Source organism: Lissotriton vulgaris, chromosome 5, assembly GCF_964263255.1.
Source record: "Lissotriton vulgaris chromosome 5, aLisVul1.2, whole genome shotgun sequence".
NCBI classification, from domain to species: Eukaryota; Metazoa; Chordata; class Amphibia; order Caudata; family Salamandridae; genus Lissotriton; species Lissotriton vulgaris.
The window spans coordinates 520,811,879-520,826,576 of record NC_141693.1 but is presented as its reverse complement, the minus strand read 5'-3'; the positions used below and the strand labels follow the sequence as shown (position 1 = coordinate 520,826,576).

General features: G+C 44.1%; 1 protein-coding gene across 2 annotated transcripts in view; it reads left to right on the top strand.

Annotated features, from left to right (window-relative positions):
- The first annotated feature begins 280 nt into the window (after positions 1 to 280).
- PAPSS2 (3'-phosphoadenosine 5'-phosphosulfate synthase 2) overlaps positions 281 to 14,698 on the top strand; it is a 196,663-nt gene continuing 182,245 nt past the window's right edge. The window contains exon 1 of one of the 2 annotated variants that reach the window (XM_086921959.1): positions 281 to 439. In XM_086921959.1, coding sequence (XP_086778085.1) covers positions 422 to 439 — 18 coding nt within the window. In that variant the 5' untranslated portion in view covers positions 281 to 421. The remainder of the gene's footprint in view (positions 440 to 14,698) is intronic. The other variant, XM_086921957.1, reaches the window with a different exon arrangement.

The following is a 14,698-nucleotide window of genomic DNA, read 5'->3' as shown; positions in this document are numbered from 1 at the left end:
GAGGAAGGTTCAGGTAAACCTGGCCTCGGGAGTGCTGCCAAGGAATGGGAACCGGGCAGAGAAGGCGGAAACAGAGGACCGGAGCTGCAGCATCGGGTCAAACCCAGTGGCGTCACCAGGCAGCCGCTCCGCCCCGCCAGGGCTCCTCTCCTGGACGCCCTGCCCCTTCCCCGTCCCGTGCCTCCCTGCTAGCGGCGCTGGAGAGGCCGGGGCAAGAAGGGGCAGCGGGAGAGGGGCGGGGGGCAGCGGGAGAGGGGCGGGGAGCAGGGGAGCAGGGGAGGGGTTCGGTCCAGGAACTTTGCGACGTGTCCCGAGCCGAGCCCTTTTATACGTCCGTCCTGCAGGCTGCTGAGAGTAGAGCCGGGCAGAGAGCAGCCTCGTCCAGCCCTCCCTGTGTGCAGCGCCGCATCGTCCGTCCACCATGTCCAACAACAAGGCGGTAGGGGCTTCTTATGCACTAGCGAAGACTTTTTCATATTTTCTCAAACACGTCTTACAGCAACGTCATTGAACACTTAGCGGGGGAGGGGTGTGAAAGCACTTTATAATACAGATTAGGTGAAACGTTTTGGGAAGTAGCACCGTTTTTAGCTGAAAAGAGAAAACACTTCTTAAGGAGAGGGAGTTGATTAGATAGACATTGAGCTGCCCCCATCGATCGCAGACACACAGCTTTGAGGCTGCATCAACATTAATGCAGAGACTTTCTGCCTTGACTGCAGTGGAAGATTCTCCATTCGCAGCCTAGGTAGGACAGAGAGAATGGGGAATGTCTGATGCTTGCCTGTTGCTGCTCCTTTCGCTTGCCAGAGGGGTGGCCCTTTCACGAACGACAAGACATCTGGGTCAGTCGGACGGAGCGATGCAAGGGGAAGCTGTCACCCCGGGCTCAGTCCCCGTTCTTTCATTCTGAACACTCTCCCCCCGTCTCTCCCCCACCCCCGTCTCTCTACCCCCCCACCCCTCCCACCTCTCTCTCACTCTCTCTAACAATGTGTAAACGATGGTCTCAACCATAACTTGGAACTAACAGCACTGAAAAGTGTGTTTTTCCCAACTTTCTGAAGTACATTGTAGCTTCTCTCCGCTCCAGAATGGTCTGTGTGCGAGCACTGGTGCGTGTAATCATCCATGAGACGTAGAGATACATGTTTTTTTAAATATTAATTTGACACTTTAAGTCATTCTCACTTTTAGAAATGACAATCGCAGTGCTGCGCCTTATTTTTGTGTTCGAAACTTTTTTTTCCAATTTGAACTGTTTAAAAATACAGAAAACAATGCTTAGTGAATGAATGAAATACCGTTCATCATTTAAGGTTGTTAAATATACTTGATATAATATCTTCAATGGGGAGGCAGGGTGATTTGTCTTTCTGACATTTAAATCTCCAGAGTTTACTTTTCACGCTTCCATCATTGCGCGTTGTGCTACATTTTGACAACCTATCCTTTCGAGAAGATATTGTCACAGCACAAGTGTCTTAAGCAAGTGGGGATTGGTGGAATAGCTCCAGGGCTACTTAGCCCAGCTAACCATAGTACAGGAATATTTGCTAAATGGCACTGCGGTAGTGCCGGCTTGGCGATAAGAAGTGCCACCCTGGTGGTAAGGTGTTGCCCATTATTTTTGTGTGACTTTATTGTTCTTGTACCTTGTCCACAAGGATCAACACTACAAGGACACAGAGAATCAAGCTGGCATTCTTTCATCTTTCACGCATGCTTATGGTGCTGGGTCGCCACTGTGTATATACAGCACACATTTATTAGGAGGTTGTAGTTAGGAACAGACTAGCAGTTTTCATTATAATATCTGATAGTAACAGTGAACCTGGTTTGTCTCTGTTCTGCACACATCATCTTTTTAGGCATGGCACATTAAGGGGACCAAAGACTCAGATGTAGGATTCAAGTGTGTGCTCTTAAGTAGGAAGCCATATGGATGCCATGGTTTTTGTAAAAGAAAAGTGTGTGTGCAAAACCAATTTCCACCGCCAAAGGTATATCTACGAAAATAAATCTCACACCAGAAAGTGGACACTATTGGCAAAGAGCGTCCCACAAGTATTTCAGAGCAATCAAGATACTACCAAATAATGAAGATACATGGCAACCTACTTATAGAACAGTAAAACAGGCTGTTGGTAGACACGAGTTTAGGTAACTGGTCTAAGAAAACTTGCCAAGAAGCTTGAATTAACAACAAGGGCAATTTTCACCAGAGAGTTAGTGGTGGCGTTAATCCATGAATTATAAAGGCAAACATTATCATACTAAAGTGTTGGAAGAAGAGGTAGAGCTGGAGAAGTGACAGTGAATAGAAGGATATGAAATTCGATATTTTGTTAAAGCTGTAAAACCTTTGATCCTTTTGGTAACAGATTTGCTTGTGCCCCATGATGCTCCTGTCATGCTTTGTGGTTTCTAAGTTGCTTTTTTGGAGTCACACAATGGTCAGAGCGCGTGCACCTCTGTTCGCCACAGTGTCTCTATTTACCAGGACTAGAGTGTGCATTCATACTTTCATGTGAGCAGTGTGGAGGGCCTTACCTGCCCCTTTTTCACCATCACCATGCAGAGACCTTGGAGCTGGTGGTGAATCTAGGGACCTGGGCAATGACGCTGTTTCCAGCATCAGCGCGTCAGGGCACTGAGTGCAGGAGGCAATCAAACCGATGATAGGAACTTCCTGATAGCAACGACCAATTGGAAGTTACTGGATGAAGGGTTGAAGATCATGAACCTTAACAAGGAATCACGGTTCAATTACAAGAAAATAGGTAGGAGAGGGCAGAAACCCACCAAAAAGAGAGAATCAAGGCCCGTGCAAACTGTGGAAAAAGGCTAAAGAGACACATAGAAAGTGGCCAGCTCAATCACTATAACCCCGCTTTAACCCCCTCCATCACCAAGGGTTCTTCTGGACGGGTAATGTAGGGGAAGGAGACACAAACTGCATAGTGGAAGAGTAAAATATTTTAAGATGCAAAGCAGCGGATTAGAGCAGTCTTCAGTAGTGAGTCACCTTATGCCTTGTATCTGTCATTTCTTGAAGATTGGATTTGGTCTTTCCCACTGAATGCACACCCCAGCAGTCCATCTCTACCTTTGCTTGGGCTATCTGTGCTTAACAAACCACTACTTTCTTCCAGCTGCCCTGGGCTAAAAACCACAGAATCAATTCATACAGATCTGAAAATTACTAGAGTCAGGCCGGCCCCATCAGTGATGTGGAAAAAATTGTGATCCGACCTGGAATAGCTTGTGGTTCTTTTCCCACATTGATCTTTCTCAAGGTTATCACTAATCTTCGGCCCTGTTTTCTCTCTCACCCTTGAAAAAGTGGTCTCTGCCCATGTTGCCTGTGTGTCTTCATGGGTGGCTTTCCACACTCGGCCTTTAATGGCTCATTGGTGAAGTCCACAGCAGAGTTTGATAGGGTTGGTATAGTTTTTTGAGTATTTTTTGTCAGGCTCCCTAGTGGTTCACTTTGATGGTTCGGCGTCCGGCCTGCGAGAAAACCCTGAAACCATGAGAAACATATATCCCATACAGCCCTCATGGGTGGGAGGCCATACTAACGACAGGTGTGTACTGCACAAATGATGATAACCTTGCGTAGTGTAAAGGTGGTATGAAAGAATCTGCGAAGCTTCCTGGAACAGTCTCACAGTCCCAGGATTGTGTTCTGATTTCCTGAGTCTTGCTGGGGTTGCTTTCAACTGCCTTAGGGCCTTCTTCAATTCTTTCAGTCTTTGTGCGGCGAAAAGGACAAACCGTACTTTATGCAGCATTTACATTTCATCAACCTGACTAAAAGTGGATTCATGGAATCTACTCCCTGTAATTATACATTAGGCAGAAAACAAACCTTAGTTTTCCTTGAACAACGTTGGCAGAGAATTCAAATTGGTACTCGTAAGCATCCATTTAAAGTATACTAACTTGCTTTTTCAAAGCTTGATGCCCTGGCTTTTGGTAGTGATGTCATCAACAGGTGCTACTATGACCCAATCCATTGGTGGGTGTTTTATTGATCTCCGAATGATAGAAGCCTCAGTCAGGCTTTCCGGGATTAGAGCCCGGACATGTAGGCTACCCACAGATATCAGGAATAACAGCTTAACTTTATGATCAATCATTAGCTTCAAGGCTTAAGACCTACTATCAATCTATCAATGGGGCGAAAGAAGAGTGTGAGCAACTGATTCACAGAGCTAGAGACTGCCCGAATGCAACGCTAGCTTTTAAGTGTAGAAAGGAGCTTGCAAGTCATTCCCACTGTACAGCAGTAACGGAGATTCAATTTTTCAAATATCTCAACTGCTTACCATCAAAGATGACATTTTGTTTTAACAGTGGTCTCCCTTGCTTTCATGTCGGAGAATTATTACAAACTCATTTAACTTGGATAATCACAAACTTTTGACCAATAAAATTTAGTTTTACCATTTGTACGGCAGTTTCAATTTTGTTCTGTGTTCCCTATCTCCCCACAGGGTTGTCTAAAGGGCAATTTCCTGCACTGTGGGTACAGCAGAAGCATGTGGCTCCACTGTGAGGCTCAAATGATCCAAACATTCTTAGTGTTTTGAAATCTAGGGTAATCAAAGAATTGTACCAAACATTTAGCAATATTGTCGAATTTATTATGGGCAACGTGCAATAATTGAACACAATTTTGTATAATATGTTTCTGCATTCCATGCTGCATTGATGTACATGTAATAAAAGGCAAGGTCAACTGAAATTCTGGGTTTCCCTGCATAGGCTGCTGTGAGCATTAATCCTTTGTAAAGCTGATGCAAAGATGATATTGGATTTAATCTTAATTATTGGGATGCTTTTTTAAAATTTCACTTTGGGTAAAAAAGAAATAGCAAACCACTTCAGTGGTTAACGAAAACTGCGTGAAGCATTTGGTTCATTTTAATCACACAGCTTGGAAAGATGCCCAAGTCCTTTAGCACCGAAGTGTCTCATATGGTAATAGTTATTAGTAAGAAAAGAGCCGGCGTGTTTTGTGGCATTGACTTCATATAGATAGTAAAGAGCAGTGCCGGAGAACTTTGCAATGCTATGGCAAGATTTGACTTACTGTAGCAGTACCATCACCTGTGGGTTAACCAGTATGTGTCCCCTGATCAGCGGGAAGGTAGATGTAATTAGGTCTAGCCTGTGCAGCGCAGCATGCGCTGTTCTGCTAGGCATGCTGTATTCGAGTATGGAGTTGAAGCCCTGCCCACTCTCCGCCCATATTTGTCAATGGCTTATGTCATTGTCCTTTGTAAATGCTGGCTTCTGATTTGTTAATAGGCTTGTTAGTCCTTCTTTAGTACCGCCTTGTCTTCATTTGTAACCTCCCACGTGGACTGGCCCTTCACTTCGGTTGTTACACTGTACAGCCTATTTAGTCTGTAAGCACTACTTTCTTTAATGAGTTTCTCCTACTGCAGGCACGACATGCTTTCCTGCAACTTTCAGCGCGCCATGCCCACTTTCACATTCCAAGCAGCCCGGGACAATGGCGGCCGCTTCTTTGTAATGCAAAAGGTCTCGCATTTACAAGAGTATGAGCTATTAGCATTGTAAATGACAATGTCTTTTATTTATGTGTTAATTATCTAAACGGATTAATAAAAGGCATTGTCATTTACAATTCTAAAAGCTCAAACTCCAGCAAATGCGAGACCTATTGCATTGCAAATGCTTGTTTTTTGTCTGTTACTGAGGCTCTCGGAGCTTCTAAGGCAAAGGGGTATGGCTTTTTCTCATTTTCTGTTGCAGAGGCTTATCATGCTTTATATTCTCAGAGGGTAAATTAAACTGCCAAAACACAAAAATGTAGGATGCCTGTAGGAACCGAAATAGTAAGGAAACCCCGTATTGGATCAGTCAACTCCTCCTGTAAGCAGCTTCGGACTGTTTAAAGCGGGAGAGAATCTCCAGGGGATGTTGGTGTTGTTCCAAGTTCAACCAACCTCGAGCCTCTGGAGAATATGGAGCCGCCGTGGTACCTGAGCCTTTTTTGAAGAAAAAATAGACAGCTGATCATATTGGTATTTTGTATGTAATGCAAGCCTCAAATAAGGGACATGTGCAGACGGCTCCTCTGCACATGAGTCATGTTTTGGCAATGTTTCTGCGGTTATAAGAGCATATCTATTGGCTGCATAGAGAGTGCTTAATGTGTCATGAGAGTACTAACCAGGGTACAAGTCCTAAAAAAAAAAAGTGGGGGGACGCTGATGTCATAACAGGAAGGGAGGTCACGAAAGGTGGCTTGCACCATCAGACTCATTGCCTCCCCTCGCTCACCACTTAGATGCCATTGCATCAGAGAAGCCAGCGCATGAGCAGTGCTCTGAATGAGCTCCAATCTCGCCCCAGAGAGGCCAAAGAGTGAATGTGTGGCTCCAGTCATCAAGCTCCCGGTAAAATAAGTGGGGGGACGCCGTCCACCTGTGTGGTACCCCGACTCGAACCGTGGTACTAACGCTCAATAACTGATAAGATACGAGTGGCTGGTATGGCACAAACTTGACATATCTATGTATTGAAGGGGTTCCGTATCATCCCCTCCCTCAGGAGGCGTTTGGTCCGATAATATGAAGCCAATACCAGGATTGATGGGTTTGTTCTTTCAGCTTGTACTCTCCAACTGCTGGACATATAGATTTGGAGGCAAAGCACTAAGATAAATATGCTACTCAATCTAACACGTCCTTGTGAATTCAGCCTCATTGCGAGAAATGGTTTTGTGAACAGAAATTACACTATGTAATTTTTCGTCGGACATGTCGTCTTTTTATAAGATTGTAAGTATGTCCTTTTTCTTTTGTCCCTTGTTTATCGCCTACTTCTGAATCCTCAGAGGGTGACAATAAAGGATACCACCCTTTCCCTGACCAGCCTACCAGTAAGGTGTAGGATCAAAAAATACTGTGCATTGCCTATATTAAGAAATATAAGCATATCTATAGAAGAATTATTCTTTTTGAACACATATTAAGTATGATGATGCCTCTGATGTGTGCACGTGGAGTTAGCTGCTCCTATCATCCCTGTGGGTACCCACCTCAGTAATAACCCTCAGACATTAGTCAATGTCACTTTCTGTGCTTGCATGTGTTGGGGGGCATATTCATGGGTTAGAGACGAACCCTGGGTAGGCATCTGGATGATTCCTTCCCTCCCTGTCAATTATTGCATGAGAGGTTGCTATACTGTATCCTGTTTTGTGATGCACATGTGTACATACTGTCTTGTCTTTTGATCACCCCTCTATAGGTTATCAGCTGAATTCGAGAAATTAGAAGCCTAGGTAGGCCTCATCTGGGAACACTTAGTGGGTGTTGCACTTGCACCACCGCCTGGGGTCAAATTGACACTTAGGTTAATACTATAGGGATCCACTAGCCCTGAATAATGCCCCAGACCTATTAGGCTAATCATTGAGGGCAGAAACATGTTGGCAAGTAAAACACAGGCTTGAGTCATTGTACTCTGTGATACCCGTCCATAGAACTGTTTTTAATATACCTAGAGTCATCACGATTAAAGGTGATAATTGAAGAACCCTAAGGTATTTTTAATTTATCTGGCTCCCACTACTGTCCAGTTGTTTTTATGTAAGAACTCCCTCCTACCTCCAATTCTTCACGGAGGTTGAGTCCGTCCTGGTCGTACCATCTTACCAGGGTGGGGAGAGGATGCTGAGGATGAAGCATGACACTATTATGTGTGTGTGAGGCATCCTCTTCCATTAAGGATTGCATTATCACTTTAAACAGTCCCACGCTGCTTACCGTAGGAGGTGACTGATTGAATCCGGAGTTTCTTTACTATTTCTGTTTCTACCTTCATCCTACCTTTTTGTGTTTTGAGAGTCTTCATTTGGAAGAATGTAGGAGTGCCTTTCTCCTCCGCCTCTTCCTTTTGTGGTGACGGTAAATAAAACTGGCCTGGATGTCTTGTCTATGGGCTTCTAAATAGCCAATGAAAAAGTCTGGGCGTATTTTCAGGTGGCAGGTGGCAGTATGCGACAAGGTAATGCACTAGGCAAGAATCCATAAAGTGCGCTCCCTTGGTGCTTTAATTCTTCTAGCAAAGCTTTACGGGTTCTCATTGATGCTACACTTTTAGAAGAAGGTAGACATAGATGGCAGGGCCGTACCTTGGTCAGTAAGATTGGGGGGTGAACATGAATTTCCCAACAAACATACTGGCATATCATGATAAAATGCATTATCTAAGAAGCAGAGCATGAGGAGGCTAAGGGTCAGAGGGAAGGGATAGCAAATAGCAATGCGGATTGTTATGGTTACTTAAGACAATATGAAGTAAATAACCATCAGTTTAAAAAATTGCTCTCAGAGGGGAGAGGAGTGAGAGAGTTTGTGTGTGTATATGTATTTGTTTGTGTGCATGTAAAAATCCTAGGTGAAATCCGACAGCCACTTCACCATACCCGACTGAAGCACCTGTACCTTTTTACTAGAGAATACATTTATTGTGGGGTGTAACACCCCAAAACATCCCCCTCCGAAGCTACGCCTCTGCGACCAGGCCTTCGTTTTCTATCGTCTTTTGGACAAATAATCAGTGAATGGGAAGAAGAGGTTATTTATGCTAGTTTTGTACCTCTGCACGATTTTTGGTTCTGATAATGGAGCTAAATTGTTATGGACGCCTGTAACCCGGATCCGCTCTGAGAGGCAGTTTGAATCAAGCAATGATAAATCCATTTGATGTCACTAGTGGGGTGCAGCAATGCTGCATCATGCCCCCTCTTCTCATTAACTTGTGTTTTATTGGAATGGTTGAAACATTATCAGCAGTCAAGGCAGACACTCTAACTGTCCACGTCTAAGCAGTCAAGTTATTCTGTTTGCAGATATTGGGGTTATTTTTGCACCATTGAAAAAAATCTATATTTCGATTTTCTTTTTCACATCTTTTAACAGTTTGTGTGAGATCCTACCTCTGGCTGAATGCTGCAAATCAAACATTTTAGTTTTCCTTTTTTCTTTTTGGAAAACTATATGTACTGGCTGGGAGAAGCTGCTTGTGGTGACTTTGCTTACTTTTTTGGGACTTCATAACTAAAACTGCAACAGTGCTCAAACAGAATGTGCAAATCATTGTACATTTTAACTAGCAATAGGGGCAATAACTATAGTCGCCTTCAATGTTCCCTCTAATTTTTTTCCTCTGTGTGCGGCAGTGTAAGGTCTCTGTGCGCTGCAACCAAGGCTATGTGCATCAAGAACCAGACCGCACGTGGTGGTAAAGTGACCGGGTTCTGACATGGGGATAGCTGTTTGATTGTGAGTAGCACGCTATTCCAAGACCCAAACAGGATTAGTGGGGAATTAGTATAGGGAAATATGAAATTAATTTGAGTGGTGGACATAGCGCAAAGAATCTGACCCTGTGTGCTTTCACACTCACTAACATATATTAGTCATTGTGAAAGCAGACATCTTCCTTTTAGGCTTGCTGCATACCTTTTGGTAATAGAGTGCAGCAGACTGCGTGCCTTTTTGAAAGTTTTCTGTTAATTGCAGCGCCCGACGTGCCAATACACAGGCTGCAATTAACATGAAAACTTCCAAAAAGGCACGCAATCAGCCTCACTAGATTAATAAAAGGCACAGCTGCCAAGGTTTTATATTGCTATGTGTGACATTTTCATATTTTCAATGTAATTATGAGTGACATTTGAATGACTACAAGTGACACTTTTTAGGGAGCAAAATCAAGCAAGGAAGAGAGGGAAATATATTACATTGAAATAAAATTTGAGCAACAGAAAATGTTTCAGCTGCAGCAAAGCACCTGGAGGCGCAGAGAAGTTTCAGGTATAGCCAACCGCTAGTGCGCCGCAGTGTTGATAATTTTACAAACGAGTCTCTCTCAATATTTAGACAGTTGTTTCAAAGTTCTTCAAGGAATGGCCTGTTCAGCTTGAGGCTGCTCAGCACAAATTAGTTAATATACAAAATAAACGTCCTGCTCTATTTTCCTTCACATGCTCCAATAATTAGTGTATTTTTAATGCACTTCAACTTTAGTTTAGCTAGCAGTCATGTACCACAGGTATACATCCGGGTATCATCCGCCTTCACAAACACGGGCAATACCTTCCGGAGACACCTACAAGCCTCTTATAAGCGCTTAGTTTAATTTCCTATTATCATTCTTGAAAAAGCATCGTTGGGCTGTTGGCTGGCCAGAGTGAAGTCAAGTCAAAACTGACAGGGGCAGACCGGAGCACGCCCCCTAGCATTTTAGCAAGGCAGCCTCAGGCCCTGTGAAGCACACTTACTTGGTCACATCCTGCGTGGCCGACAGCCTCAAGCTGGTAAGCAATTATGTGGGAGATGATAGATCATGTTTAGTGGCTTTAGTAAGCAGTGTCAAGTGTGCATTTAGACAAGCACAGAGAAATCATGTTACATCAGCGGGCCTGTGAAAGGTGCTGTGCCGTGCATGTTGTGTATGTATGTGTGTGTCATGATGGCCGCTACGTGCAATTCTGTGTGTGGGTGTGACTTGTGTGTGAATGTGTGGAACTTGAAGGTCGGAAGGCAAGCTGAGAACAGAGTTGCAACTTGATTACCAACAGCAGCTCTTATTGTACGCCCCTCACTGACTCCAGTGCTTAGCACACACTTACCAGGCCCGGACTGGCCATTGAGGGCACCGGGCAATTCCCCGGTGGGCCGCATGGTTGGGGCCGGTTTTGGGCCCCTGGGGCCGTTTTTGTTACAGTGCCGTTATGCTGCAAAAACGGCCCGTAACAAAAACGGCCGAAAACCGGCCCTGTCACAGAGCGCGGTCGCACCTCTCCCCCCTCCCCTCTCCTCCCGGAGGGGGGAGGGGGGCCGGCCGAGCACTTTGCCAGGGCCGGTTCTGGTTTCCAGTCCGGCCCTGACACTTACTCGAAATTATGGGATCTATTCATAGAAAAATCATACTTGTTCCCAAATGAAAAGACATATACTTCCATTTTAGACATGTTCTATTATTTGTTTAGATCGCAAATGCCAGTAAAATGCCTTTACAGTCCATGGCTTTCAGAGTTTCCTATATTCTCAAACATAGTATTCACAGATAAATTTTCGAGCACATTTGATTTTGGTGATCAGCTAGTCTATATATTTAATTGAATAATGTGATTTGGTTTCTGCACATGGAGATATTCATTTCTTAGGAATCAGGGATTCTCATCCTCTTCCCTATTTTTTATGCCGCATATACATCTGCCCATGTAGGTATATGTTTAGAAATGCCAATAATTGTACCAGGGTGTGATGTCCTGGACAGAGAGAAATGTATCCTGCTAATTTCACGCAGCACCCCAAAGTCTTGACCCAGACGCTCAGGCTAGAGAAAGAGCATAAACTACTAGCTTGCTCCATACACACATTGTCCATAAAATACTTAGTGTAGTATTACGTACTGGTTTACATTACATTTCCGGTGGAGAGCAGCTGCATATACGTGACGCCGGCTGCCTTGCTTCCCTCTCTAAGGTGACCTGCTGCTCGAATCAAGCTTGCTCGGGCTTGCTGCTCAACTTTACAGTCAGGGGTCCCGTTGCGCTGGGGCCGTGAATGAACCTCTCTGGCCGCCCCAGGAAGTCAAGGGGTTATAATAACATTGCCGCTGTCCGGGCCATGGTGGGACTAGCTGGATTGGTCGCTCGCAAATCAGCAAGATTCATGACAGCACCGGCAGCAAAGAGCGGAACTCATTAACAGCAGGGGCCCACTTCATTCGCCTGCTGCCCTCTTGCTTCACAAGTACTTACTAGAACTTCACAGTACTTCAGACTGTGTTGTGTCTCTGTCCAGGCCCCTGTCCTCCAGCGGCCGTGGCGATGAGCCCCACGGGGACCCGCGGCCACACAGCACACACTGACACACTGCATGCAGTGTCTGTCTTGTACCCAGGCCAGACTGATAGACACTCGACTCACCGGGGCCCAGCCGCGATCATGCCACCAGCTGCCTCTCATGAATGCCGTGGCCGAAGCCATCAAGTGAGTGATAGCAAGCATGCCCTTTCTAAATACTGCGCAGCTGGGGGCCGATTGTCTGCTTTTGTTAAAGTATTCCTGTTGATCGCAGCGCCGGTCTACAGGGCGCACCGATCAACAGGAATACTTGCCTCTGGGTGGATGGGTGTGCTCTGTGTGCGCACTTCACAGCCACTGTGCGCTGGGAGTGAAAGACATGCGCGCCCGCACACGCGCGCTGTTGCTGGGAACAGTGATCGCCTTACAAACCTATATTGCAAAGGTTGTGGGTGTGGCAAAATATGGTGCTAAGTTGTTCAATATAAATTCGCCTAGAGAGTGAGGAACTGGGGCCCGATGTAGGTAAATCTCATTTACCGACTCTAGAATACCGAATTTTACCGATTCGGTATTTTAGATTTGGTAAATGAGATGTAGGAAATAATTCCTGTAATTTTTACCGAATCGGTATGATTCAGTAATTACCGAATCGGTATTTACAGATTCGGTAATTGCCATTGATTCCTATGGGCCTTGAGGCCCATAGGAATCAATGGCAATTACCGAATCTGTAAATACCGATTCGGTAAAATTACCGAATTGTCAAGGGGGACAGGGTGTCACTTTGACACCCTGTTGCACCCCTGATTATGGCTTGTGTGCCATGTGACACACATACATGTCCTTAGCCACATGGCACAGGTGTAACTGCACAAATGTGCATGTACACTGGAATTCGTTATTTACCACAAAATATTATTTCGTGGTAAATAATGAATTCTTAAGGGCCTGTGGCACTGTTTTCAGGTTGTACATGATCTGATGGGAATGAATCTTTTAAAGATGTACTCGTGTTATTGTTTGTAGGTTGATGAGGCTTCTGGATTACAGGACAGTCTACTAGGGTCCTAGGTGTGTACAGATGAACATGAGAACACCCTAAACTTGATCAGTGTTATTAGGACAATGTTCACAAAAGTAAAAATAACAATTATGGTCTTTCCACTTTCCTGAAGGATAGTCTTAGATCTCACTTGCCAGGTTGAGATTTTAGTATGCCAGATCTATGTATTTTGATGACTATTCGAAAAAAGTATACTGGCTAGAAAGTATAAAGCTCCAAAAGTTAATTGAGGTATATTTGGCTTTTATATTTGTACTCTTTGTAATGTTTAAATTATATTGATGAGAAGCTGTGTTTGTTAATTGTTGTAACCTGTTATGATCGAATACTCACATATTCATGATTATGCCTACCTTTTGCGCATGTCCTAGGAATGTAGACGATTGGAAGCTTTTCACAGGATTTTGTTTGTTACTGGAATCTAAAAGTATTTTTATCTTCAAATAATCCTTACGTTGTGCTTAGCTTTGTTTACTCTACGACCCTTTCTGGTCTTTAACAATTAAAAACAACTGGGGTAAATGTTGGACAATACATTGTAACCTTTGCCAGGTATGTGATGAACCTTTGATCTTGGGTCATGCCGTGCCGTGCTGCACGATCCTACCAGCTGCTGCTAAAAAACAAAGCTAGGTGGGGCAGATTAATTTCCAACTATGTTGTACTTGTAACTTAAATAGTTTGTATCAGGTAGTAACTGATAAGGAACACTGGCGTTTGGTGTTACGAACGAGGGAGTGTAAGTTAATCATTCATTTGTTTCCGTCTTAAGTCTACCTAGGTTGACCTGATACTTTGAACCGACTCATTTCTACTGCCTCAGGGGTTTTGTGTCGACTCTGTTATGGAGCTCTTTCTGGCGAAAATTGACTATGATTTGTAAGATGCAAGTCAGCGGTGAATATAGTTGATTCCAAGTAGTAGATATCATGTCACACAATTTGTATGTCACTGCAAGCTTAAGGAAAAATGGAAAAATGTCCGCTATAACTTTGTGATAGGAAAAAATAAGCATAACTTATAATTACTTGCTCACTTTACAGCCTCAAGGAATTAGTGCAGAAGCTATGAGTGTGCCATTGTTGACTGAGGAAAACGAGAAAGTGATTGGTTTAATGTCTGAATTAATCTCAGACATTGGTAATTACTTGGTGTCGCATTCCAGACTATCATTTTTTTGTCCACCATATCACCGCTGACAGGAACAAGCCATATTCAAATCCGCCTTTGCCCTGTTCCAATAGGAATATTCCAGCCTGAACTCGCCAAGCCAGGTACACAGGAATGCCGGCAACCCACAACAGGTTTGGCTAAGTTAGGCCGGGCCTTGTCCAGTGAAGTATAACTTGATTCCTGTGGCACAGTGAGCATTGGATAAATGTCTGGGCACACTTGTCACACTTGAGCCATCTCATGGAGAAATATAAGAAAGTGATTTACTGTTCATTGAGAAGTGCTCACTTTTTTGTTTCAAAGATGTCAAGGAAAACACTTCAGTACCAAGATGTTCTATGTCTAGACCAAGTGAATGTCATTCCATCCCACTTGGGCGACTGTGCCAACTGCCTGACAGATGTTGACATTGTGCTCCTGCTAAGAACCATGCCGCTACCCTTCAAAAGATTGATTCTCACTACCCTCCACTTTATTTTTTTTTAATTTTTAAAACACTTTTGTACACCCATCCCCAACTCGGGCATGTCAGATCAAAAAGTAGAACAAAAGTAAGAGTAAAAATCTCCTCTAACCAGCTTCTGGTACTGCCT